We start from the raw sequence: 26,901 nt of genomic DNA on the forward strand, positions 1-26,901 counted from the left end.
GTCTCACTGTGTGCTCTAAAGCGGGGGCATCCTTTTCCTGCTTCTTATCGGCGGAGAAAGGATGGATTTCAGCAGTGAACTATCTCAATGATGTAGAGCAAAGGTGACTTCCTGTTTTGTTTTAGGCTTTGTTTCCTTCGCCTCTCAATGAGGGCTGTGTTTTCTCACAGCCTGCAGTCCTTCTGCTCTGCGATTTCCCATTGAAAGGGCAGGGTGCGGGCCTCTGCGGGTCATTCCATTTACTGCACGCCCTGGAAGGGTGGGGGAGGTGGCTCATTAGTGGCAGGAGCAGACCCGGAGGGGGTCTGTTTTCTATTTTCCTCTCTAGGCTGAGCTCGTTTGGATGGGAAGGATTTTATTGTCACCATCATCATCATCCTTATTATTTGTGGGGTAGTTTTCCTACACATTTCCCTCAAGTGTTAGGTGAAATTGTTGGTGAGGAGAGTTAAATATTAAGTGCCATTTTATGTTCAAGTGCTTTAAAGCAATTAGTTTTCCTTCTTAAGATTAAAAAAAAAAGCAAGCAAAACTCAAAGGTTTTGTCTGCAGGGCAAAGAAAGAAAAATTTATTATTTATTTTGCTTCTGGTGGCCTATTTGCAATTGTTTTTCAGCATTTCTTCTTCGTCCTTTTTTTTTTTTTTAAATGAAAGGCAATTTCCTTCCACCTAATTATCTAAAGTGCAGACCGCTGTAGTCAGGAGCTCTGGTTAAGGTTCCACCATTGCCACCAGGGTCCATGTTTTCTGCGACTTGGACCTTTAAAGTGACATTGCTTCAGTCCTTCCCCTTCCTGTCTGACTTTCTGCAGAACTGTGGTGCTCCCACCGATAAAGCTGTAGCTTCCGTTACCAGGGAGATTGGGGCTGGGTGGGTTCCCAAGTGCGGAACTGGGGAGACTCCTCAGTTGGAAGTTGGGGTGGCTCTTCAGTCAGGGGCCGGAGGCTCTCCTTCGGGGCCGGCCCGGGAGGCTCCGCAGGGTGGGGGTGGGGTAGACCTGCAGGTCTCCGGTCGGAGCTGTCTCGGTTATCGCGTCCTGACTGCTCCAGGCTCCCCCTCCCCTCCGCTTCCAACCCACAGCCCTTCTTTCTCTCCCTCCTTTCCTTCCTAGGGAGGGGGGCCGGCGTTGGAGGGCCGGGTCTGCACCGGGGGCGGAGCTGCCCCCCTGGCCTGGAGGTAGGAAGGCGGAGACCCGCGGGTCCCGGGCGCAGACCTCCCGTCGAGGCTCCTCCCGGCCGCGGGCGCTGCAGCCGCGGCAGCTCCCAGCAAAAAGTGGATCTTTTGGCTCAGCTTGCAAGACCTGCAAACTCTTACTGCACAGCGCCCCGCCCCCCGGGGGACGTTTCTCTTTGGTTTTCCTTCCTTGCTCGGCCTCCACACGCCCTCCTCCTCCCTGCGGGGACTTTCATGCTCCTTTTAGCACCTTTCTGTAGCCAGGGGACGTGCCACCCCGGAGCACCAACGACCTCCGTTGAGTTCTACTGTTGTTTTCATTTCTCCCTCGCTTCCTCTCATCGGGTTCATCTGCGGAGTCTGAAGTTTTGCCAGAGGGGACGGGAAATAAATAGGTGCTGCTGCCCCGCGAGGCTTAGGCGACGGGAAGGGCAGCCAGAGCGGCGGGAGCGGCCGGGGCGGCGGCGGCGGGAGCTCGGTGGAGCTCGTGGGACCCCATTGGGGGAATTTGATCCTCGGAAGCCGGGAGATTGCCGGGGAGGCGAGGCTCCCAGATCGTCGTGTCCAGTTCCAGGGGGGAGGAGGAGCCGCCGGAGCCGGCCTCTCGGCGTGCTGGGCGCAGCTGCTCCCTGCCCCGTCCCGCCGGGATCATGGGCTGCGGCCGCCCGGGAGGGAGGCTGCTGCTGCGGGCCGGGCTGCTCGCCCTGGCTGCGCTCTGCCTGCTCCGCGTGCCCGGAGCCCGGGCTGCAGCCTGCGAGCCTGTCCGCATCCCCCTGTGCAAGTCCCTGCCCTGGAACATGACGAAGATGCCCAACCACCTGCACCACAGCACCCAGGCCAACGCCATCCTGGCCATCGAGCAGTTCGAAGGTCTGCTGGGCACCCACTGCAGCCCCGACCTGCTCTTCTTCCTCTGCGCGATGTACGCGCCCATCTGCACCATTGACTTCCAGCACGAGCCCATCAAGCCCTGCAAGTCGGTGTGCGAGCGGGCCCGGCAGGGCTGTGAGCCCATCCTCATCAAGTACCGCCACTCGTGGCCCGAGAGCCTGGCCTGCGAGGAGCTGCCGGTGTATGACCGCGGCGTGTGCATCTCTCCCGAGGCGATCGTCACTGCCGACGGCGCCGGTGAGTCCTGGCGCTGCGAGCCTCCCTCCCTGCCTCACAGCCAGCCACTCGGAGTCCGTTACTCTCGAATCCTGTCTTTTCTGTTCCGACCACTTCTCTTAATCTCCGTTTCTTTCCCCTCATCACCCTTCCCAACTGCTGCACTGTCTTCCAGCAGATGATGTGTTTCTCTAAAACACACCGGTTCCTCCACTCCCATCTCACTTCTACTCAAAACGCACCCCTCACTTTCCACTCCTTGCACGTGGAAGTATCCAGGTCTTGTGTAGGGATGCTTTTAAAAAATGCTTATTTGTTTACAGTCACTGAGCTTTCTTGCCCGGTTCCCTCGCTTTCTCAATCACCCGTTTTCTCTGTAATGTTTTAGAGATGCTTGTCAACATTGTATGGTGTAAACAGAAAACTGAAGCACCATTTTCTTCTAATCATTAACAATGCCCAGATAATTTCAGTAACCTTACTCGGACCCACAGACGTTAGTGGTATGTGTTTGCTCAAAATCCAATTTGAGCAATTACCTTCGCCTTAAATTTCCCTCGCCTTTCAATGAGGCAAATTGTCCTTCCATGCCGGACTGAAACAGCTGTGAAACATTGCTATGCACTGCTGATTAGCCCCTGCGACTTGCTCCTGCCACGGAGCTGGCGGAGTGACATTGCCCGGCGCTTTTCACATTCCCATATGCCTCCAAGTCATTTTGTAAATGACATATGAGTGAAAGGAGTTATATTTAAGGCGTGTTATCATCACACACTCATGTAATGTTATTTTTAATCTCACCGCTTACCCCACTCTTACCTTCTGCAAGTAATTTGTCTTTAGTACCTTATTTCATGCTCTTTTTGTGTGTACATCAACCACACATTCATTTCAGTCTTTCCCTACCATAAAACTTTATTGCTGTTTTGCATTTAATAGAACCAACCACAGGTTGTTTTCTCACTGGTGTTTGGTCTCAGTATGACAGTCATAACTCTGAAGACCCCAGCTGAACCTAGTTCCTTAGGGTCCATTTCACGCTAACTCAGTATCGCGCCCGCCAGTTAACCCAAACTTAAATGTCACCCTTCGTGTCCTTTAAAAAATAAACCCAATCTTTTATGATTGGTCTTCTTTCATACCCTTCCCAGGTCAGCTCTGTTCTTGGTTGTGAAGACTTGATTGCCTCCTTTCCTGTCCTTTTCTTGGGCATAAAGTTTTCCTTTTGCCTCTCAGTGTGCTCAGCCTAAGCTCATGTCCTCAGTCCATGTCTAGGTAATAGTTCCTGGGTGTCAGATAATTGATTTGAAAAAAAATTTGCTCTTTGTGTACATTACCCGTTTAATATAAAGTGAGTGGGGGTGGGGGAGGGGGGAAAGTATTTGTATGAATAGCCACAAAACCAAAACTGAACAGAAAGATTTCAAGAGCTTTTGACGGTCACTTCACTTAGTGTATCACTCTTTGAATATACCTATGGTTTTCTTGACTTTGATCAAGAACCAGGAACTGCTTGTATAAAATAATCAGAAAGAAATGAATTTGTAATTACTCTTTGGGCTAAACGCGCACTTGGAGCCTTTGCAGTACTGTCACACACGGTACAGACGCTGGAGGAACTGGGTGAGCTGCTGCTCTGGGCTGCCAAGTCCTTAGAATCCGTTAAATGCTGATGCTCCTCTCAGGCCAGGGGCTAGGAGTGAGGTGCCCGTGATTCCTGTGAAATGCAGTCCTCCCCTTAAAGGAGAAGACTTGCTCCGAAGCCTCTCAGAGATGGCCCTCAAATGAGAGAGGTTTGGCCAGGTGAATGGCTCTCAGAGCAGTTTCCATTGGTGTCCCCGAGTTCCCTACCATTGTGGACCAGACACAGCACAATTGCCTCCTTGGAGCTCTCACATAAATAGGACATGCGTGGGAACAATTTGCCAGTCCATGGACCTGATTTCTGAGCTACCTTAAAATGCCACTGTATCTGCTTTGCTGACGCCATCCTTGCTAGAAAAATAAGTAGGGGTAGGTGGCAGTTGGAACCATATTTTAGTAAAGATCTCCCTTCCCCCCCGCCTTTACCTTCAGTGTGATTCAGACTGTTGTGGCAGGAGGGAGCCGGAGGGGACGTGGGAACGGGGCATGGAGGGGTGGATTCCAGCCTGAAGGGTCCCCTTGGTTTCCAAGGCCAGTTTGCTGAAAATTACATTCCCCATCCTGGGTCAAACTGTCAGGCACCTGGAATTACTTAGGAACTACCACATGTGGCCAGTTTAATTTACGATGCAAATATACTCCTTGGTTCAGTGGGATATGATAGTTCACGGAGCTGGGCTTGCCCCCGCCCCCTCTTCCTCCAGGTATAAACAGAGTCCTTATGTCCTCTGACTAGAATCCAGCTGACTATAAAAATAAGGTCTTCCTGAATAAAAACGGGACCACCTCTCACATTCCTTCGGTGCCAAGAGGAGTTTTCAAATCCTGCCATTCACATGGATCTGCTTCCTCAGAGTACATACAGTATGACTCCGCAAACAAGTTTAGAACATCTTACAGAGCAAAGTCTTACTGAAATGGAGTATTGCTTTAAACTGCTTGTTGCTTTTGAAATACTAAGGGCAAAACATATATTTAAAACAAATATCATATCCTGACCATTACTAATAAATTCACATTAAATTTATTCCTTTTCCACATTTTACTTTTACTATGTGGGTATGGCTACATGCAGGACTGCTTTATCTGAGAATTTTATCAGTTCAAGTTAGTCATTCAGCCGGCTAATTAATATTGTATGGTGAGTAAAGGGTATGGACAGACCAGTGGTTGAATCTTCATTCTGCTTTATGTCAGCTGTTATCAGAAGGACATTATATAACCTCTCTGATGCAGTTTTCTGACCTGTATCAGGGGGACAGTGCTGTCCACCTCCTACAGGCATGTGAAAATGAAATTAAACAGCAGATGTACCACCTGGTTCATGGCTCTTAACAAGTTGTTGCTGCTGCTGTAGCTGTTCTACTATGATTACCATTGTTATAGAAAATTGATACTTCTTGTGTGTGTTCATTTGTCTTTTGAAGTGGTATGTTGGTCACTGGAGATTCACCCTAGAGCTTTGGTCAGGTCAGCTCTGGAAAACAAGCTTCACAGTAGGACCTACCTGGGGAAGCAGATCTTCTTCTGAACATAGAAGCTTACTAATATTTCATTTTATACAAATCCACCTGGACCTCAGGCTCGAGAACACGTTCCTTTGGGAGCAACAGGAAAAGAGAATGAGCCTGATGGCTGTTTGTTAGTTACCGATGGTTTATCAGAAGCAGAGCACTCATGTATTTCAGAAAATTTACGGTATGATATTTAACAGCTATTTATACAACACCCATGGCGTGCCATGCCAAGGGCTTTATAATCACTCCTCAGTCACTGCTGGTCTCCGTAGTGGTGTTAACTTGTCACCCCAGCTCTTGCTCAACACATTTCTCCAGGCCCTGTCTCGCCTGGCAGAGCCGGGCCAACTTTCACATGCATGAACTGCTGTTTAATCATTTCTCCGCTCTCTGAGGAACAGGCAGCCTTTTCTTCAGCCCTGGTCTACAAATATTTGAGGGGCCAAACACTCAGAAGGAAGACTTATTTAGTGTGATAGGAGGAAAATGGATTGGAAAGGAGAAATGGAAATTTTAGATTAAAACTGGAGAGAAAACACGATTTTAAGAATCCATCATGTAAAATCATGACAGATGCTCTGAAGGGGTAGGGAAGAATATCTCAGTGTTATTTAATTTACAGTTAATCCAATTATCAGTGGTCCCCAAATCTTATTTTAATAATTCATTTTAATTTTGTTCCTGAGAAACTTCCAAATAGTTGTTGCTATAAGTAGCAAAACTGACTATGTTATATTTGGCCATTCTCCTTTTACTAGATGTATAAGAAGAGGAGATCAAGAGTTACCATATAGATATATACTTTAGAATAATTAAGAGTTGACTATTTTCCTCAATTTGAAGAAAATCACAGCTCTAGAGTTATAGGCCGTTAGTTGGAATTCCAGATTTGCCATTAATGTTTTACTTTAAGCAAGTCATTCGACTAACATTGAGGATTGTGAAGAACAAAAGAAATATTCTTGTGACTGATAAATGGTAAAGCACAGTATAAACATTTAACAACAACAACATGATTGCGGAAAGGACGCATCATCCTCAGGAGAGGGATCATTTGCAGCCATAAAATAAGAACTAATTACACCTCAGTGTTCTAGGTGCTGTTTTAAGTGTGTATCCATATTAATTTATTAATTACATAATAGCTATGTCATGGAGGGTACTATTATATCCATTTTTCAGAAAAGAAAGCTGAAGCAAATAGAGAAGTTCAGTGATGTATCCAAACTCATAAAGCTATTACAAGAAAGAAGATTCAAACCAGAACCCATTCTGCACTACACTTCCTCTTTATGAAGAAAGAAGTGATTCCTCATTTTAGAGAGAATCTGTCTTTTGACCATCAAGTTGCAGTGAAAGCACTGTTTTTATCATCGTGAAAGCCCTTTTATATGGAGATGCTCATCAGCTTACAATGGGGTTATGCTAAACCCCTACTCAGTTGAAAATATTGTAAGTTGAACATTCATTTAATATATTTAGCATAATGAACATCATAGCCTGGGCTAGCCTACCGCAAACGTGCTCAGCACAGACTGTCCAAAAAATGTTGGCAACGCAGTCCACTGTAGTGTTTGTTGTTTACCCACATCATCCCCCTGACTGGGAGCTGTGGCTCCTCGCTGCTGCCCAGCATCACAAGAGGGTATCCGACTGCGTATTGCTAGCCTGGAAAAAGACCAGAATCCAAACTTTGTAGTATAGTTTCTACTGGATGTGTGATACTTTGACATCACTGTAAGGTTTTAACCATTGTAAGTTGGGGGACTGTCTGTATAGTTTAAGAGAATAAAAAACAACCCTGGCCGAAACCGGTTTGGCTCAGTGGATAGAGCGTCGGCCTGCGGACTCAAAGGTCCCAGGTTCGATTCCGGTCAAGGGCATGTACCTGGGTTGCGGGCACATCCCCAGTAGGAGATGTGCAGGAGGCAGCTGATCGATGTTTCTCTCTCATCGATGTTTCTAACTCTCTATCTCTCTCCCTTCCTCTCTGTAAAAAAATCAATAAAATATATATTAAAAAAAAAAAAAACAACCCTGGATAAGGGATTTCAAAAGATAAAATTACTTCTTTTGAGATATCAGAGAATGTGCATTCCAGATTTTCACATCTAATCCTTAGCCTTTCGGGCTCAGCATGCTCCAGAGTAAACTCGTCATTTCCTTACCCTCACAGGCCTATTCTTTTATGGTATTTTCTGTATTGTTATGAGGCACTTGCCACACTCCAGCTGTAGGCCTGCGAGTCAGTCTTGCTTCCACCCACTTCGCCATCCCCGATGTTCAATCGGTATCAAGTGCGCTGAATCTACTTGAAATCCAGTTCCCCTCCCTCTTTCTCTCATGCTACTTTCTTAGTTTGAATCTCAGTGTTTGTCACAGGGGTTATGGCCATAGAATGAAAGCTGACTCACTCACCTCCAGTATTGTCCCTCCATATTCCAACAGGGCGATCTTCCTGAAATGCAAATCTGTTGCTTAAAATGTTTGTTCTGTGCCTCCAGCCTTCGCGATCTCATCCCTCCTGTCTCAGTTTCCCTTCTCTCAGCTTACACCACTGTGTGAGCCACGCTGGAAACCTGGCCAGTCCCTGGGCCACCTACTGTGGCTTTTGACCCCCTTACCTTTCCACAGGCTATTCTCTACCTAGGAAAAGCTCCCTACCCTTCCCGGCTCCTTTAGGAACTTTCTGGAAATCTCTATGACCCCTACTTGAAACACCTGGGGCATAAAACCGGCCAATAAAACCTACCGTTTTAATTGAGGATGATTTTGTTAGAATTTTTAAGTTTCTAAAAACAATTTTTGAGTTATTTATAATTAGAACACTGTTTCTCTTTTTTTTTTTTATAATTCTAACAATTGACATTTAAGCACTCTTAAGAGTGTAGAAATATTTTTCTGTGAATAAGAATGAAAGAAGAAAACCACTTCCCTAGATTCAGCTGTACCAAAGGAGTTTTCTTTTCCAAGAGAAGAGCTTTGTTTTTCATTTTTTTTCCAACCTTTTAACATTAAACAATTATTTAAAATGTGGGTTAACAGGATTTCTCTATTTACAGAGAGATCTTATAAATCACATGCATATCATCACATGATTATTGGACTTACTCAGGAATGGGAAAGCCACTGGCACATTATTTGGATACATTTATTGTGAATGAAGTCATTAAATAGAATAAAAGGCATTAAATTAATAGTATATGGCTCATTAATTGTAATTTTTGGTGCTTTTGTCCTAACTTGGTATTAACCCTCCTAGTTTAACTTACTCATGATATGACCTATGATGAAAACATAGAAAAAGAACATTATTTTCAATTAGGATAAACACAGGCATTAAACTCATTTAACATAAAGTGTTGATACAAATATAAAACTCTTGTTTAAAAGTACTGAGTTGAAGTGTCAATCAAAATATAGAGGTAGGTACGGCATCTCTCAGCATGGTGCCTTGCTGAGGCCCTCTGTTATTCATTAGGCTGCTTTCCTAATTAGAACACAGAAGAACTTTCCGTTATCATTTATCATTACGATTTTCTGGAATTTCGGGATTATGAAAAGTGCAAATGGTAATTTCCAATTACCATGTCTATTTGCACTGGTTTGAGTAATCCTGCTGAAGAACTGTTTATAGTTAACAAAGAGCATGAGAGTGCTTTCTGAATGTTTTTTCCCCTTTAGGCACTAAGAATTTAAATGTATTCCATTAAAGTGTGACACATTTATTTATTGAGGAGGTGTGTTTGGCTCGTTTAGTCATCAAGAGATAAGTGTTGGGCAAGTGCCTAATATGTGCATGGGCTTTATTGTGTAGGATGCTCATAATTCACAAATTTGGTGAAACTAAAAAAATTTATTAAATCCTGAAATTTTATGCACAGTTGATGAGGATTCATAAAAAATAAATTACCTTTCAATCAGATGAAAGAATAGGTCTTGTCTTTATTTGACCTATAAATGATAGAGTGGCAACCTCATGGCACTAATAAGCATCTACTTAAGACACCTGCATTCTTATCCAAATCATAACTGTGACTGAATTAGATTTTTATATAGAAACTAGAGGCCCGGTGCACGAAATTCGTGCATGGGTAAGGTCCCTAGGCCTGGCTGGCGATCAGGGCCGATCGGGGCCTTCTGGCTGCCAGCTGCCGGCTGGGGCCTTTCTTCATTCCACACTGTCCCCTGGTGGTCAGCGCACGTCATAGTGAGCGACCAAGCTCCCGGTCTCCTGGTCGAACTCCCAAGGGGACACTTTGCATATTAGCTTTTTATATATATAGACTCTTGAAGTAATAATGAATATGTGATGATTCTTACTTTATTCTATCACCTTTCAGATTTTCCTATGGATTCTAGTAATGGAAACTGTAGAGGGGCGAGCAGTGGTGAGTACATCACTACCTTCCTGGTTTTCACTTGTAGTCAAATCTTTGATGTAACCCAGATACTGAAGTCTTGTTTGGGGACATTTGTGCCCTACATCTTAAAGTAAGCTTATACAAATTATTTTTTATTTATGTTAATTTTTAAAATTAGCATGTAATAAAATTGACCTTTACTTTTGGTCATTAAAAATTCTATGAATTTTATGAATTCTATACTTTTTTAATATAAAAGAACATTTATTTGGAAAGTCACAGAGGTAGAAGTAATTCATGGAAGAAATGGGCTTAGGAAATAAGATAGAAGTAAAGGAAGAGTCCTTGGAGCTTAGAAGTGGAGGGTAAAGGTGACACACCTAGGAGGATGGGGAGAGGATGGGGAGAAGGGAAAGACGCTGGTGTGCTCCTAAGAGGGAGAGCAGGGTCCTCTGTGCTAAGGGTTTTAAGGCTGGAGATTTTAGGGGAGGTCCCAGTGGAAGATCTCAATAGAATGTTCATCAGCTTTCCAGGTGTGTCCTTTCAGGGTCAGGGTCCCGACGGTCATTATTCAATGCAGCTGGTCCTGAGCTCAGCTTTTCTGAGCCCAGAGCTGAAATACAGCTGAGGCCTAGATGTTATCTGTAGGGAGGAAAGGTCAGGGTGTCCAAGCTGCATGGCCAGTGAGGTGCTAGGGGAGGGAAGGTCACGCTGGGGACAAGGTTGCACCCTACCATTGTCCTGTGGCAGGCACCCAGGGCTTTCCACCCTGGTGACTTTCTGTACCTGGCCCATCATCCTTGCTTTGCTCATGTCTAACTGCCTAACCCCCTCTCCTCCTAAGGATCTTGGTTCTGAATTCTTTCAGAGAAAAAGGGCTCAGGTCTCTTCTGTAGCTGTTCCTGCTGAGAGGGGCAAAGTTTTCCTTCAGAGCCAAGAGACCCTTGCTCTCTGTCAGAGGGACAGTGAGACCTGGGCACAGAAGGAAATAGTGATGGTGCCTAGAGGTGGTATCTCCTGAATACAAATAGGGCTTGTAACCTGGTGGAGACAAACTGTGTTACAAATCTTCATAAGTGAAAAATAAAGCTTTTAATTGAACTAGAGTCTACTATTTACAATTGTGTTATAGAGTCCTTTAAAACATAATTCCCCCCCCCAATCACCCTCATTTTCATTAAAGAGCCAAATTAAGACCAATTTTTTACTGTATTAAGTCCAGTTTCAATTTGGCCTGATTATTTGCACAAACACAGTAAGAATAGCAGTTGATTATTTAGGCTCTTTTAAATCTGCTTTGCTGGGACCTGATGATTGAGCTTTAATTAGCCCCTCAGCTGGGGCCTAGCAGAAGGGAAAAATGATGAATCCATTACCAGTTTGATGGTACTGGTCTTCTTCATCTTCCTGCTACTATTTACTTTTCAGAGTCCTTAAGTAGCTGCTTCATGCATTTTGTTTAGGTTTTATAACTCTATTCAGAGGGAAAGACATGATGGAATCTACTTACTCCGTCTTATCATAAAATAAACTTTTAAATGAAGTATGACATATACGCAGAAGAGATCATAAATCATAAAAGCACGCAGCTCAGTGCCTTTCCGCAAAGTAAACACTCTTATGTAACCACCACACGGATCAAGATAGAGCCATTGCCACCACTCCAGAAGCCTCCCCGTGCCTCTTCCAAATCATAACTTCCATGCTTCTTCCCGAAGATAACCACTGGCAGGAATTCTAGCAGCATATATTAACTTTTGCCTGATTTTAAACTTTTATGAATGGCATCCTACAGTCTGCATGTAATTTGTGCGTTTGTGTTTGTGGTTTCCTTTGCTATTTATTATGCTGTAGAGCAGTATTTTCAAATTTTCATTGTAGTCTAGCATATGAATAGATGACACTTTATTCATTCCAATGTTTCTAGAGTTTTGGGTTGTTGCCAGTTTTAATACAACTCATGCTGCATTTGTTTCTTTAAGAACATCATAACTGTAATTAATTATTATATACTTCTATTCATTTTCTTCTAGTAATTCATTGATTTGGGTCTGTATGTACTGCCTGGTCGGGTGTTTTATATGTGGAAGCAGAACATAAAATAATATAACATTTATAAACATTAAAAATTAATTTTACTAAGTTTGTAAACAGGTTCGAAACATCTATTTCTTTAGATTGGACCAATTTTCTCTGTTGATTTCCACTGACTCCCAGCAGAGTGAGAAGTGTTTGAGCTGAGACAATGTCTACCAAAGGCGCCCCAACAAACATTTATCTTTTAAAAATTCATTAGTGTTCAGCAATAGTTCTGTTTTAAAGATCGCTCCCACTATTGTATTTGGTCAAAACAAACCAAAAAGCTCATTTGTATAATACACAGTATGTTGGGTTAGTCAAAATTTTTGGCCATGTGTGTGCATGTGCTATCAATTTGTCCTGAAGCTGTGGTTAGAATAACATAGCACTTCTGCGTGTGAAACAGAGAAGACATCAACAACACTATACATAATATACAAAAATAGTTCAATGTATAAGGTTATCTAGAATGAATGTAACGTTCCTGGCTTCAGTGTTTACTGTTCCTCTTTCATAATGTTTTCCTGTTCTCCGGCATAACGGGAGTGATGAAAAGCCAGCAAACAAAACCAAACTCATTCTGTTTGCATTCGCATGTTCTGAAAAGAAAATATAATTTGTCAAAATGCTGTTCTTTGGAGTAATGTAACAGCTGAGATTGATTATGATAAAACAGGAAATGAGGAAGACATAAAAACATTGTAATCCACATAACCCGTCTTTCAAAAGTGTCAAGCTGTTTCTGTCTGAAATTTGGAAAAGAAATTTTCACTCTGGTTAATTTATCCTGTGCCTCTAAACTTAACAATTTTCTTTTTTTAGAAATAATAATTCTGTCTGAGCAGCTCACTATGATAGTGTAAACTCCCTATCATAATAAGGAGAACATTCTCTCTTGTTTCCATAACTTGGAATGTGGAGAAAAACAATTTTAGTTCTATTCCATTGAATCACTAGGTCTGTCAAGTCAACACAGAAAATTGAGGCAGGTAATCAAATGATGCAATTAAAAGATATATATATATATATATTTTTAAAATATATTTTATTGATTTTTTACAGAGAGGAAGGGAGAGCGATAGAGAGTTAGAAACATCGATGAGAGAGAAACATCGATCAGCTGCCTCCTGCACATCCCCCACTGGGGATATGCCCGCAACCCAGGCACATGCCCTTGACCGGAACTGAACCCGGGACCCTTCAGTCCGCAGGCCGATGCTCTATCCACTGAGCCAAACCGGTTTCGGCTAAAAGATATATTTTTATTAAAGTAATCCTGAAAAAGAATCCCCAGAGTCTTCTACTTTGTGACGGTGACCAATTTATGAGCTTTTATATTTGAAAAACACAAATTTCCCAGAGAGGAGATAGAGTTGGTAATTTCTGACACTAATTAATTATACGATCATGACCAAATTACATAACTTCTCTGGGTCTGCCTCCTAATATAAAATCAGATTATAGTGACCTCGGGGTTCCCTTGTGATAAAAGTAGGTTTACAGTTCTGATGACATGAAACACAGAGTTTATTCTTGTATTATTATTAATTTATTAATCAATGCATTTTCTATAGGCGCAACTGTAAACCTACTTTTGCCCACCGCTGTGTTTTCAAATGAGGGCATTGCATTACTAGTAGCCCCAGGGTAAGCGGGGTGCACGCCAGTGTCTCACTGGCCTCTTCCTGGCCCTGCTTCAGAGGTCCTTCAGAGACGCTCCTCCGGGCAGCTGAGTGGCAGCCGCTGAGGAACTGCAGGTTCCCGGTCGCCTGCACCTGCCAGGCACCCAGGGGGATGGCCTCTGCCGGCCTCGCTTGGGTAGTACAGACCCGTTCTCTCTTTCCTTCCAATTTCTTTCTGCCCTTGGGGCTTCCTACTAATTTTGGGAAGGAATCTGGTTGGCTTCCCCCTTTGGTGCAAATGTTTGCTGACCACAGAGGCTGAATTGACTTGGGAAAACATCTACCCTTTATTGGAGACCAAATTAGGGTAAATAAAAAACGTTATTTTTATAGTGGCATATCTACTTGTTGTTGTTGCTTTGCAGTAGTTTTCCTCCCTGGGCGGCTACCCATACTGTCCTGGTTCTCCTGCCGCCCAGCGGTGGGCATTCCCCGAGGCTCTGTGCTTGGCCCCTGCTCCTTTCTCCTTACAATGATCTCTTCCTACCGGTGTCCCTCCATCACCTACGACTCGTTCTGATCACTCTCCCAGGTAGAGTACCACACTTCTCCTCCAAACACTTCTACCTGGGCAGTCTATTCGCACTCCAATAACAACAGATTTAAGAAACAAAGTAAACTTTTCATTAAAAATTTCCTCCTCGCAACTTTCTTTCTTAGTATGTGGTACAATTGTTTTCCCAGATCCCCAGCACTGAGACTTCATCCACCTGACCATTCACCACAAATGGAATGACCACCTCCTCATACCAGGCATGTTCTATGCCAAGGACGTGGTAGGAAGGAGTGAGCAGTTGTCTGCACTTCCCTTTTCTTTCACCTCTTTTCTGTGTGCTTGGAATTAAGTAGAAACATTGTATTCCAAAAGACTGTGAAGCCTACTTTATTTTTTTGTCAGTTGACCTCTTTGGAATTCATCACAAAACATCACACTTCGAGATTTCATGAGAGAAAAATGGGCAAATTGCATTGACTTTATATTTTGTTGATCGTGAATGACTCTTGGATCCAGACACCTTGTGAAAGGCAGTTTAAAATTTTCCAAGGACATAAATCTTAAAGGAGTAAATTAAATTTCCTTTTCTTATTAATATAGAGTTAGTCCTCTCAATCTTAAGTAATTCCCTTTTACAGAGTTCAAATAACTATGAATTGAGACCTTTATTACAATATTTGAGGTTTGTTTTTTCAGCTAAATTGAGCAAATGTTATTTTTGCTTTTTAAAGCCTTATTATATTACCTCGTTTCAACAATCAACTTCATTGCATTTCCACATACTGCTCTAATCCAAAGTAAGATCTAATAGGATATTCTTTGCCCTGTGTCTATCTTTAGGGAATAAATATTATTTTAAACATGTAATGAACAGCTGCTAAGTCGTGATACAGTTCAATTTATGGAAAAACCAGAGAAATATCTTATATGAAATTTATGTTAATAGTACTTTATTGAGGTAAAATTTACTTATAGTAAAATGCACTAATGAATGCTGCATTGACTTTTGACAAATGCATACACCCATATAGCTATTAATCAGATCAAGATAAAGAATATTTTTATCGCCCTAGTCAGTTTGGCTCAGCGGATAGAGTGTCGGCCTGTGGACTGAAGGGCCCCAGGTTCGATTCTGGTCAAGGGCATGTACCTGGGTTGCAGGCACATCCCCAATAGGGGGCGTGCAAGAGGCAGCTGAATCGATGTTTCTCTCTCATCGATGTGTCTAACTCTGTATCCCTCTCCCTCTCCCTTCCTCTCTGTAAAAAATCAATAAAATATATTTAAAAAAAGGAATATTTTTATCATATAAGTTCTTTAGTTAAACTGTTTCTCCACCCACCTATGCCTTCCCTCTGAGATTCATTAGTCTGTTCCATGCTTCTATATCTCTATATCTATTTTGTTGACTTGTTTATTTTGTTCATTAGATTCCACATATGAGTGAGATCACATGATATTTATTTTTCTCTGACTGGCTTATTTCACTTAGCATAATTCTCTCCAGGTCCTCCATGCTGTCTCAAAGGGTAAGAGATCCTTCTTTTTTGCAGTTGCATAGTATTCCATGGTGTAAACGAGCCACTGATGGGCACTTGGGCTGTTTCCAGATTTTAGCTATTGTAAATTACACTGCTGTGAATATAGGGGAGCATATATTCTTTCTGATTGGTATTTCTAGCTTCTTAGGATATAGCACTCCTGGAAATGGGATCACTGGGTCAAATGGCAGATCCATATTTAATTTTTTGATGAAACTCCATACTGTTTTCCATAATGGCTGCACCAGTCTGCATTCCCACCAGCAGTGTAATAGGGTTACCTTTTCTCCACATCCTCACTAGCTCTTGTCATTTGTTGATTTGTTGATGGTGGACATGCTGACAGGTGTGGAGTGGTACCTCATTGTCATTTTAATTTGCATCTCTCTGATGATTAGTGACTTTGAGCATTTTGCATAACCCATGGACACAGACCATAGTGTGGTGAAGGCCTAATCATTTTGTCTTATTCTTCAGCACTATAATATCACTAGAGGCCCAGTGCGTGAAATTCGTGCACTGGGGTGGGGGTGGGGGGGGCTCTCTCAGCCCGGCCTGCACCCTCTCGCAGTCTGGGAGCCCTTGGGGGATGTCCGACTAACTGCTTAGGTAGGGAGCATGCCTAAGCAGTCAGTCGGACATCCTTAACACTGCCACAGAGGTGGGAGAGGCTCCTGCCACCATCGCTGCGCTTGCCAGCCATGAGCTCCTGTGTTGAGCGTCTGCCCCCTGGTGGTCAGTGCGCATCATAGTGACCGGTCGTTCTGCCGTTTGGTCGATTTGCATATTAGCCTTTTATTATATAGGATTAGAATGGCCACTTGTATGGTTATTTTGGCTTGCTAAGCTTGATCCTTCAAATTTGGGATATGTGCATGATAGTTTAAATGGACTCCCTACATCAGGATAGAAATTATTGTGGTCTACTTGAGTCAAAACAGTAGAATCAAGCACTACTGAAAAAAATCTCATTGTTTTGCTTACTTTTGATAGGTATCACAGGTCTGTAGGTGGTGAGGAACCTGGAAAAATATTACCTTTTTTACTCATTAGATCAGTGATGGCGAACCTTTTGAGCTTGGCGTGTCAGCATTTTGAAAAACCCTAACTTAACTCTGTTGCCGTGTCACATATAGAAATTTTTTGATATTTGCAACCATAGTAAAACAAAGACTTATATTTTTGATATTTATTTTATATATTTAAATGCCATTTAACAAAGAAAAATCAACCAAAAAAATGAGTTCGCGTGTCACCTCTGACATGCGTGTCATAGGTTCACCGTCACTGTATTAGATAGTCTTTATAAATGATGGGTTAGGAATCCCAATGAGTCTCTCAGTAACTTTACATTTTGCCACTTTTTAGATGTTAAATAGTAGGGAATGGATCCTAGACGCAAACCTAGCTGTGTCTGACAAAAGTCCATCCTTTTAACCATGGTGTTTTCTGGACTCTTCTAGTGGTATATGCCTACTTTGTAGTATAGATCTACTTGGTTTCTGATTCTGCAGGATATGCACTGTTGTCGCTAAAATTTCTTTCATCATGTAGATCAGGACACTAGGGTTCTATGTTATATGTTATGCCCTAGGAATAAGATCCTCTATATTTCAGTAAGGTGTTTATTTTATGACTTGCTATTTGGAAGAGGGAAGATGGTCTTAGAGTGAAATTTAGGCATGTTTTATAATTGCTTTGTTTCTAGAACAGTGGTGAACTGACCTTCTGGAAGGCCAAATGATGTATTCCCCACCTTCCATTAAGGCAGCGGCTTTCAACCTGTGCGTCGCGACCCCTTTGGCTGTCAAACGACCCTTTCACAGGAGTTACCTAAGACCATCCTGCATATCAGATATTTACATTACGATTCATAACAGTAGCAACATTACAGTTATGAAGTAGCAATGAAAATAATTTTATGGTTGGGTCACAACATGAGGAACTGTATTTAAAGGTCCAGAAGGTTGAGAACCACTGCATTCAGGGACCTCTGAACAAGCTCCATAATGGCACCCATGCATGTTGCCATTTGGTGACGTTGATTTTAAAGTAGATAATCCATCTGTGCAAGGACTTCTTCATTTCACAAACCTGTTTGTTCTACCCCAACCATCCATTTTCGTGGGCACATTCTGGGCTTTGCCATCGGGCAGTAGTGCCAGAACTCTAATGTTAATTTAAGTACCCCTCTTTTTGCCTACCATTTTTTTTTCATTTCAGCAGATTTGCTCTAGTATTATCATTGCTAAACATTTTGCTCCAGTGAGACTGTGTATTGATCTGTTCACTAGTCTCCTTGTCTGCCTGAGATTTAATGGTGCACTGTAATAATCATTCTCTTGAAAATACCCTCAATTCCCTTGCCTTCCTTTTCTTCTGCCATACTCAACTGGCAAAGTCTCAATTCTAGTTGTCAGAGAAAATAGCTCAATTGGGGTGACTGGTTTCACTTTTAAGTTCAAGATAAAAAATTAAAAAACACAATTAACATTGCCTAGTAATCCTGCCTTTATCCTCTAGAAAGTTTGCCTTTCTACTGAATAAAATAACTGTTGTATATCTTTTATTCTCTCCTTACACTTCTAGACCCTGCCTCTCTTAGTCCCTCATTCCCCACAGTTGCTGATGTTACTTCATCCTTCAATGAGATCAAGTAAAAGCCATCAGAAGAAACTCTCTCCTCATCCCACCATCAGATATATAAGCCCATCAACATCTGGATCTTTCTTTCCTTTCTTTGCTTGTGTAGTGGATGGCCTGGCTTTCAACGTCCTCCCCTTCCCTTTGTTCTGAGTCCCCTTCTCTCCTTGCTGATTGAATTTAATGGACACTTTTCTCTCTTAACTCAGTTGAGCTTGGAGGTTCTTTTGACAGAGGACTGCTTTCCATTTTTTTGGAACACCCTCTTCTTTCAGCTTTTTGACTCCCTGTCATTGGATGCTCTTTCTCATTCTCCTTTATGAACTTCTTAGATATCTTACATATTAAGGTATTGTTCCTGCCTAGATTGTTATAACTCATCTTTCAGGTTTTAAGCATAAATGTCATTTTCTCAGAAGACTTTGAAGACTGGGCTGTTTTTTTTTAAATTTATTTTATTGTTGAAGGTATTACAGATGTCCCAGTTTTTCCCCTGTTGACCCGATCCACCCTGCACCTACCTCTCCCAGGCTTTCACCACACTATTGTCTTTGTCCATGGGCTATGCATATAAGTACCCTCCGACCCCCACATTCTCTTTGAAATTTGTCAGAAGACCAGACTAATTTAGATAATCAGGTTACATGTTCTCTTTGCTCATTGTAGTTTTCTTTCATAGCATTCATCACATATGAAAATAAATGATTTTAGGTGTAATTACTTGTTCAATATCTGTAACTTATTCTGCATTGTCTGTATTGCCCATCAGGTGTCCTACTTGTCTAGAACAGAGGTTGGCATATAGCAGGTGCATGATAAAAAATATTTGTAAAATGAATTAACATGTAAGTGACTAAAAGGGCTCAACAAATGTTAGTTCTCATTTCCTTTCCCATCTCACATTTACAGAAGCAATGGTTATCCCGGGGTTGTAGAGACAGAAAAGACTATTTCCATAGGAGGAAGACAAGTTCATGGTGTGATGGACATTGATGTATATTTAAAACTACTTAAGGTCATGCTATGGACACTCTTACAGGCAGTTAAAAATATAGATCTGGATCTCAATAAAGAAGTCATAGTTGAGGAGAAACTAAGATGGCGGCATAGATAAACACCGGAAAATTGTCGCCTCCCACGACAATTGAAAAATACTGCAAAGGACAGAGCAGACATCATCCAGAACAACAGGAAGCCTGGCTGAGTGTAAATTCTACAACTAGAAGGAAAGAAAAGCACGGTGAGAGCCAGAGGAGCTGCGGAGGTGAAGTGCAGAGGTACGGTGGCTCGTGAGCTCGCGGAAAGGGGGTGGCACCTGAGGACGCGGCTGTTTTTTTTGAATCACAAGCTCCCGACTGCTCTGAACTCCGGTTCCGGGAAGTCTCTGGGGACCCAGGACTCATACGGGGAGAAGCTGGACTGTCGGGCAGCGGGCGAACTTGAGTGCGGCTTTCCCTCAGAGGTGCTTGCATCAATTATCGGGTCATTGAGACGCGCGACTCCTTAGGAGAATCAGTCATAGCTGCTTTCTCCGCCCTTTGACTCCCTGAGACCCCGCCCCACCCAGGCTGCGGCAGAGGCTTTTGCATGTGAATGTACCTAACTGCAGCCAAGCCAGGCAGACCCGGAACTTCCAAGAGAAGGCCCAAGGCCCCGCAGCGGCTTGCATTGCTTCACAGCTGAGCCTCTTCGTGGCTCCTGCTGTGTGGCCTCAGGCAGAGGCTGAATTAGCACCTCCTTAGATCCAGGAGCCACTGTATCCAGTGGTCAGAGGGGGACCATCCAGATTGCAACTCCTCAGATCCATAAGGGACACACTCAGGGAGCAGACTCAGTGAGCACCAAAGCCCCACTGAAGCAAGTCTTGCCCCAGAAGGGTGTCTTCAGCACAGAAGTTCTCCCACTTCAGACACAGCTGATTCTCACAGCCAATTGGCCTGGAGGTCAATTCCTCCCAGTGATCCTACAACAACCAAGGCACCAAGAGTGCACCAAGAGTGTCCACCGCAGGTAACTGGGGAGGCTGAGCCACTGGGCCCTACAGGACACCTGGAGCGCAGGGCCACTCTATCAACACAGGGAAGCAACCAAAATGCGGAGACAAAGAAACAGGCCACAAAAGGCAGAAATGGAGGAAAGCAAACGACTGGATATAGAGTTCAAGGCCACGTTTATAAGGTTTTTCAAGAATTTTATGGAAACCGCCGATAAATTTAATGAATCCCTCAATAAGTATAGTGAGACCATGGAGGACATGAAAAAGGACCAACTAGAAATTAAGCATACACTGACTGAAATAAAGAATAATTTACAGAGATCCAACAGCAGACAAGAGGATCCCAAGAATCAAGTCAAAGATTTGAAATACAAAGAAACAAAAGATACCCAACCGAAAAAGAAAAAAGAAAAGAGATTCCAAAAATATGAAGGTAGTGTAAGGAACCTCTGGGACAACTTCAAGCGTACCAACATCAGAATTATAGGGGTACCAGAAGGAGAGAGAGGGCAAGATATTGAAAACCTATTTGAAGAAATAATGACAGAAAACTTCCCCTCCCTGGTGAAAGAAATGGACTTACAAGTCCTGGAAGCGCAGAGAACCCTAAACAAAAGGAATCCGAAGAGGACCACACCAAGACATATCATAATTAAAATGCCAAGAGCAAAAGATAAAGAGAGAATCTTAAAAGCAGCAAGAGAAAGACAGTCAGTTACCTACAAGGGAGTACCCATCCGACTGTCAGCTGATTTCTCAACAGAAACCATGCAGGCCAGAAGAGAGTGGCAAGAAATATTCAAAGTGATGAATAGCAAGAACCTGCAACCAAGATTACTTTATCCAGCAAAGCTATCATTCAGAATAGAAGGTCAGATAAAGAGCTTCACGGATAAGAAAAAGCTAAAGGAGTTCATCACCACCAAACCAGCATTATATGAAATGCTGAAAGGTATTCTTTAAGAAGAGGAAGAAGAAAAAGGAACTCTTACCATTTGCCACAGCATCGATGGAACTGGAGAGCGGATAAATACCACAGGATCTCACTCATTTGTGGAATATAATGAACAACATAAACTGATGAACAAGGACTGATCCAGAGACGGAGAGGCATTGATTGGACTGTCGGGCCTTGGAGGGAAGGTAGGGGAGGGTAGGGGTAAGGGGGAAAGATCAACCAAAGGACTTATATGCAAGCATATAGGCCTAACCAATGGACACGGACAACGGGGGGGTGAGGGCATGAGCGGGGGAGAGGGGGCGGTAGAGGGTAACGTGGGGACAAGGACACATATGTAATATCTTAATAAAAAATATATTTAAAAAAAAGTCATAGTTAAGGATATAGATTTTTGAGTCATAAAAATTTATTTTTGCATCTGTTTTAAAATTTGTGGTCTGCTCTAATGTATCTTAAAATGGAGGAAAAGAAGATGAGGGGGATTCTAGGGTCAAATGCCAGGATATAAAACATACGCTGAATGCATTTGGTGTAAATTACAATGACTTAAACTCTGGTCTGACTAGAAAGAGTCAGTCTTGAAAGACTTACAGTGAGAATCATAACATAAATAGAATTGTATTTTCTTCCTCCTCCCCTTTCTGACAGTAAACCCTGAGCACAGATCTAAGGTCTTTTCCTAAAAAAGCAGAAAAGTACTCATTCATGGATAGTAGTATTCTGAAGTCATGGTACATGGAAGGTTATAGGAGTTTTGAAATCTGGCAAAGTTAATTATAGTCTTAGAGCTTTGGATGACACCCAAAAGAAGTCAATTTCAAACAAAGGTCAGTGTTAGCTTGAAAGTCATATCACACTTCAGCTTGAACTCAAACAAGGTTGCATTAAATAGTGAAGGTCCAGTGAGAGTCAAATTGCATACTTGTATCAGGTACTTGAAATTCTTTAGAGCTTGTAAAACAACATGACCCTTTAAAATAGCGTGGCGTGGGTGTGGGCCGGGCGCCGCGGATGACCCTTTAAAATAATACCATCTTTATGTGTTTTTAGTAAATGAGCCAATATTTATGAGCAAATAACTGAACAAAGTGTGCTACCACTTTCCTCGCAGGCACCACAGTGCACTATAGGGCATCTCCCTGAAGTGCAGACCATGGTTTATATGGGGTGCTGGGCACGTTAATTCTGCAAACTCCTATTTGTACTAGGGTGATGAACTCATGTTAAAACCATCCCTACATTTGAAGAACTCTTTGTCACTTATTTTATTGCTGCCAGCTCCTTTTTCATATTTTTTCCTTAGATAAGAACACCAAGGCAATTTCTTTACAAGCTTTTTTTCTCAACAGTGGAATGCAAGCAAACTAATTTCTAATTATTTTTGTGCAAAGTGCAATAAATAGATTTTCTTTTACCACTATAAAACTTAAAAACCTTGTGCCATTGGGAAGCTGGAGAGGAAGACTATTGAGCAAAATTATTGGCAAATTAAATTAAAGTAGAGATAATAATAATATTAGTGGCGCAATAAAAGTCTAAGAAATCAACTATTGGTAGTAAAGAAAAAGAAGCTGCTACAGTCTGATTTAGGGTGGCAGGTACAAAAAATCTAATAAACAATGTATTCAGTGTATCCTTCTATAATTCTTTCCAATTTTCTGATTTTTGGGCTTTGGGTAATATACATGTAGATGTGAGTAAACATTAGGAAAAGGATAATCCTCCAGATCTATTGTTCTAAGACACACTTTCATGAATATAAATAAGTGAAAGGAAGTCCTTACACATTTGAACTTTGTAGATATAAAATTCCACTCCTCTTTATTACCCTGTTATTTCATTGAGCTACTAGTTACTTCAACTAGACAGATAATTGTTTATAGCAAGAGCTAGGGATTGGAGCATGGAAAGGGCGACATATATGGGATGGCGTTGCCACTTCTGAAGCCATCAGAAATAAGTGCATTGAGGATGAACAAAATTTTGTCCCAAGAATATAATTGCTTAGCTCATTAAGTAGGAAATGGTTTAACTATGTATATGTAGTTGTGTATATATAGTTATGTAAATACTTACTTGAAATCTTCCTTTATGATATAATTTTTGAAAAATCTCTGCTTGGGAAGTTTTATGAAATCTATTTGTGCTTCAAGCAAAGTTATATGGTAATGACATATTAGACTCAGTCCAGTGACTATATTTTTGCCAAGAGTTTTTGTTTTTTTTTTAAATTAGAGCACTAGAGGCCTGGTGCACGGATTTGTGCACCAGTGGGGTCCCTTGGCCTGGCCTGTGCCCTCTCGCAACCTGGGACCCCTCAGGGGATGTCAGACTGCCAGATTCGGCCCAGTCCCCACAGGCCAGGCCTAGGGACCCCACAGGTGCACGGATTCATGTACTGGGCCTCTAATATGCATATAAAACCTTTGGTTAATCTCTTCCCGCCCTCTCCCCTCCCCTCCCCTCTTCCCTCTGAGATTCATCAGTCTGTTCCATGTTTCCATGCCTGTGCATTGAGCATCTGCCCCCTGATGGTCAGTGTGTGTCATAGCTACCAGTTGAATGGTTGCTTAGGCTTTTATATGTATAGATGTGCAGATTTCTGAAGAATTACAAATATGTAGTTATTTATCTACATGCATTATTTTTGATAGGTATCTGTTTTTATTTTTTAAATATGTTTTATTGATTTCAGAAAGGAAGGGAGAGGAAGAAAGGGATAGAAACATCCATGATGAGAGAGAATCATTGATCGGCTGCCTCCTTTATGCCCTACTGGGGATTGAGCCTGCAACCCGGGAATATGCCCGGACCTGGAATCAAACTGTGACCTCCTGGTTCATAGGTCAAAGTTCAATCACTGAGCCACACCAGTCCTGGCATTAGATATCTATCTTTAAATGCAGAAAAGCACATGCCCTATCTATATATGGGTGAGGATAATTTGTAAATATCCAGAAATAGTCTCATCTCAAGAACATCTTTCCTTAAAAAATGTGTAACATTTCTGTACAAAATAAAGTTAAACAGTAGAATTAGATAACTTCCATTTTCTTTTAACGAGAATATACATGTTTTGCTAATAAGAAAGCTATTATTCTTTAAAATAGCAACCAGCACCGATATTACCCATTATTTATTTTCTTGAAATACTTATTCTGCAGAAATTGTGTGTGAAAAATTATCTGCAGAATAGGGGAAGTGCTATGCGTAGCCATGAGAAATTTCTCACCTCTCCTGTGGGCGAGAACAACAGTTGTTGCCTCTATTGCTCTGCAGAAGAGCACCTGCCCCCAGTTGAGGTGCTTAGTTCCAGAATCTAAAAAGTGATAACGGTTCCACTCTCCTTGGGACTGGGGTACTTTAAAACATGTCCTCTGCAGGTTCGACTGAAATCAAAATTTATTTTGATGTGAAAACATAACGTAGTCAACGAAAGCTTCTGCCTTTTATTCGTCTCAATGCTAACACAAAACACTTTTTAAACAAAATATTTTTGTTGGCTTCCTACTATGATTCATATGTCCTTTTTTTTCTTTATTTCTCTGTGTCAAAATAGAAGAAACACATACCATTTCATTTTTAATGAAGCTTTCTCTGGAGCACTATTTAAAAAAATAACCTTTACACAAACTAAAATGTTTTCTAAAATAATTGTGTGTTATTTTCTTATATTGACTTTAATGACTAACAACCTACCATGTTATGAAGCATATTTGATATATTTTTTCAGCTAAGTAACCTGTATACAATTTAGTAGTCCATTCCCATGATGTTAAATGATTTGTCCTATATATGAAACATTTTGAGATAATTAGAATTTCTATGGCATACACCTGTATTACACATAAAATGTGTCCTGGTCACTACTCACCAGATATTTAAGCAACATGAAGCTTCTCATTTCAAAATATGCATGTAGTAATTTCTTCCACTAAACGTAAAGATGCCATTGAGTTAAATAGCAGGTATTCTGCCTATGACGGGGCTGAGCCTCTCTTCTTAAAAACTTCACAAAGTGCATTAGGTTGTAATAATACCTGCTTATCTCATCGAGTAGCTTGTCGGTCCAGGAACTAAGATTTGGAGGAGTGCTGTGTCACCTGTAAGGCGTATGTGAATGCAGGGGTATTCTGAGGGGTAAACCAGTGACCTGAGCAGAAGAAGGAAGTTGCCTCTCACTAGGCTTTGAGCCTACTTTCATAAGCACGAAGCATCCTCTTTCAGGATTCAGGGGTCATGCTCTCCTCATGCATGGTGGCGAAGGTGTTTCCTCAGGATTTGGGTAATTTGTTAGAGAGTAGGAACTTCGGAGTCTACTGTTACTGAAAAAAAAAAAAAAGTCTATGCAGAGAGAATGAAGATGAATGTAATTCCAGACAAAGAGATCAGACACATAGAATCTCTAAAGAGCCTTATCGCCACCAAATTGAATCTAGCCAACCAAAAAAGTGTGCATAAATAAATGAAAGCTAATGTTGAAATTTTGCTTACAGATAAAATGTTATGTTTTTCAGAACGCTGCAAATGTAAGCCTATTAGAGCTACACAGAAGACCTATTTCCGAAACAATTACAACTATGGTAAGGATAACTTCATGGTTGACCTATAAACTGCTGTGTAAAGAGGTGTATGTGTGTGTGTGTGTGTGTGTGTAAGAGAGAGAGAGAGAGAGAGAGAGAGAGAGAGAGAGAGAGAGAGAGCAGTTCAAGAATAAGACTTAAAAGCAAATAAATAAGGACAACTTTTGAGAGGATACCTGTCCCAAATAATTAAAATGTCTGATGTGGGCAAAATTCTTAACAAATCATTGATTTTGATGCATATCAGGTAGCAATGCTGTATCATAGAATCATGTAACCGAGTATAGAGATACATTTCAAACTGGGTGGGAGGGATTCTCCCCCTGGAATTGAGCGTGAGAGGTGCTTGAAGTTCAGTTGAGTTTGTATTTATTTTACTTTACTTAATCAGTTTTTACTTTATTCAGCTTTCATAATGCTATTATTTTTGTTGAAAGTCAAAATACTAGTGGTTGCAAGTCATGGAAAGAGAATATTTTCAACAAGGTAGCTGAAAGAATGCTGTCACATAAAATGGGATACAGATCACAATCAGTGGAAAGAAGATACTTTCTCATAACCAAACAATAATAACCAGGTTGCCTGCAGTTTAAGGATTTTCACTTGCCTGGGTCTTACTTAGAGCTTCTGTGGGGAAGGCAGGCACTCCAATGATTAAATAGCAGAAAAAAAAAAACATCTGAAAAAAGTTTAAAATCCCCAAATATATTGATTTTCATAAATATCTATGTGTCTGTTGAGAAAACAAAGTGGGGGTGGGAGCAGTTGATAACTCATACAAAACCTCTGCTTCATTCAGAATTAGTTCAGGTAAAATCTCTTGAGCTTTCATAAAATTACTGAATAATAAAGTAAGTCTTGCAGAGAGATATTTATTTTGGAGGGGGTATGTGTGCTAAAAATTTCTAATGAAAATAGTAGCCACACTGGGTAAATAAATCATTAGTCTGAGAACGTTTGCACAGCTCACTGATCCCTAAGAGTTGATGGATGCTGCGAAGCACATTCACATAAACCAGGATCCCAAAATGTCTGCTGGCTGGGTTGTGAATTTATCATCTGATTCTCCAAAATGACATTTCCAAACGGGAAATCTTATCTTTTGTTAAAATA

At 41.7% G+C, this 26,901-nt stretch overlaps 1 protein-coding gene across 1 annotated transcript in view; it reads left to right on the forward strand.

Annotated features, from left to right (window-relative positions):
* The first annotated feature begins 1,431 nt into the window (after positions 1-1,431).
* Positions 1,432-26,901, forward strand: part of FRZB (frizzled related protein) — a 33,424-nt gene continuing 7,954 nt past the window's right edge. The window contains exons 1-3 of the mRNA XM_081095727.1: positions 1,432-2,303; positions 9,787-9,834; positions 25,723-25,788. Of these exons, the coding sequence (XP_080951853.1) occupies positions 1,826-2,303; positions 9,787-9,834; positions 25,723-25,788 (592 nt within the window). The 5' untranslated portion in view covers positions 1,432-1,825. The remainder of the gene's footprint in view (positions 2,304-9,786; positions 9,835-25,722; positions 25,789-26,901) is intronic.

Source organism: Myotis nattereri, assembly GCF_964212035.1.
Source record: "Myotis nattereri genome assembly, chromosome: 7".
Lineage (NCBI taxonomy): Eukaryota > Metazoa > Chordata > Mammalia > Chiroptera > Vespertilionidae > Myotis > Myotis nattereri.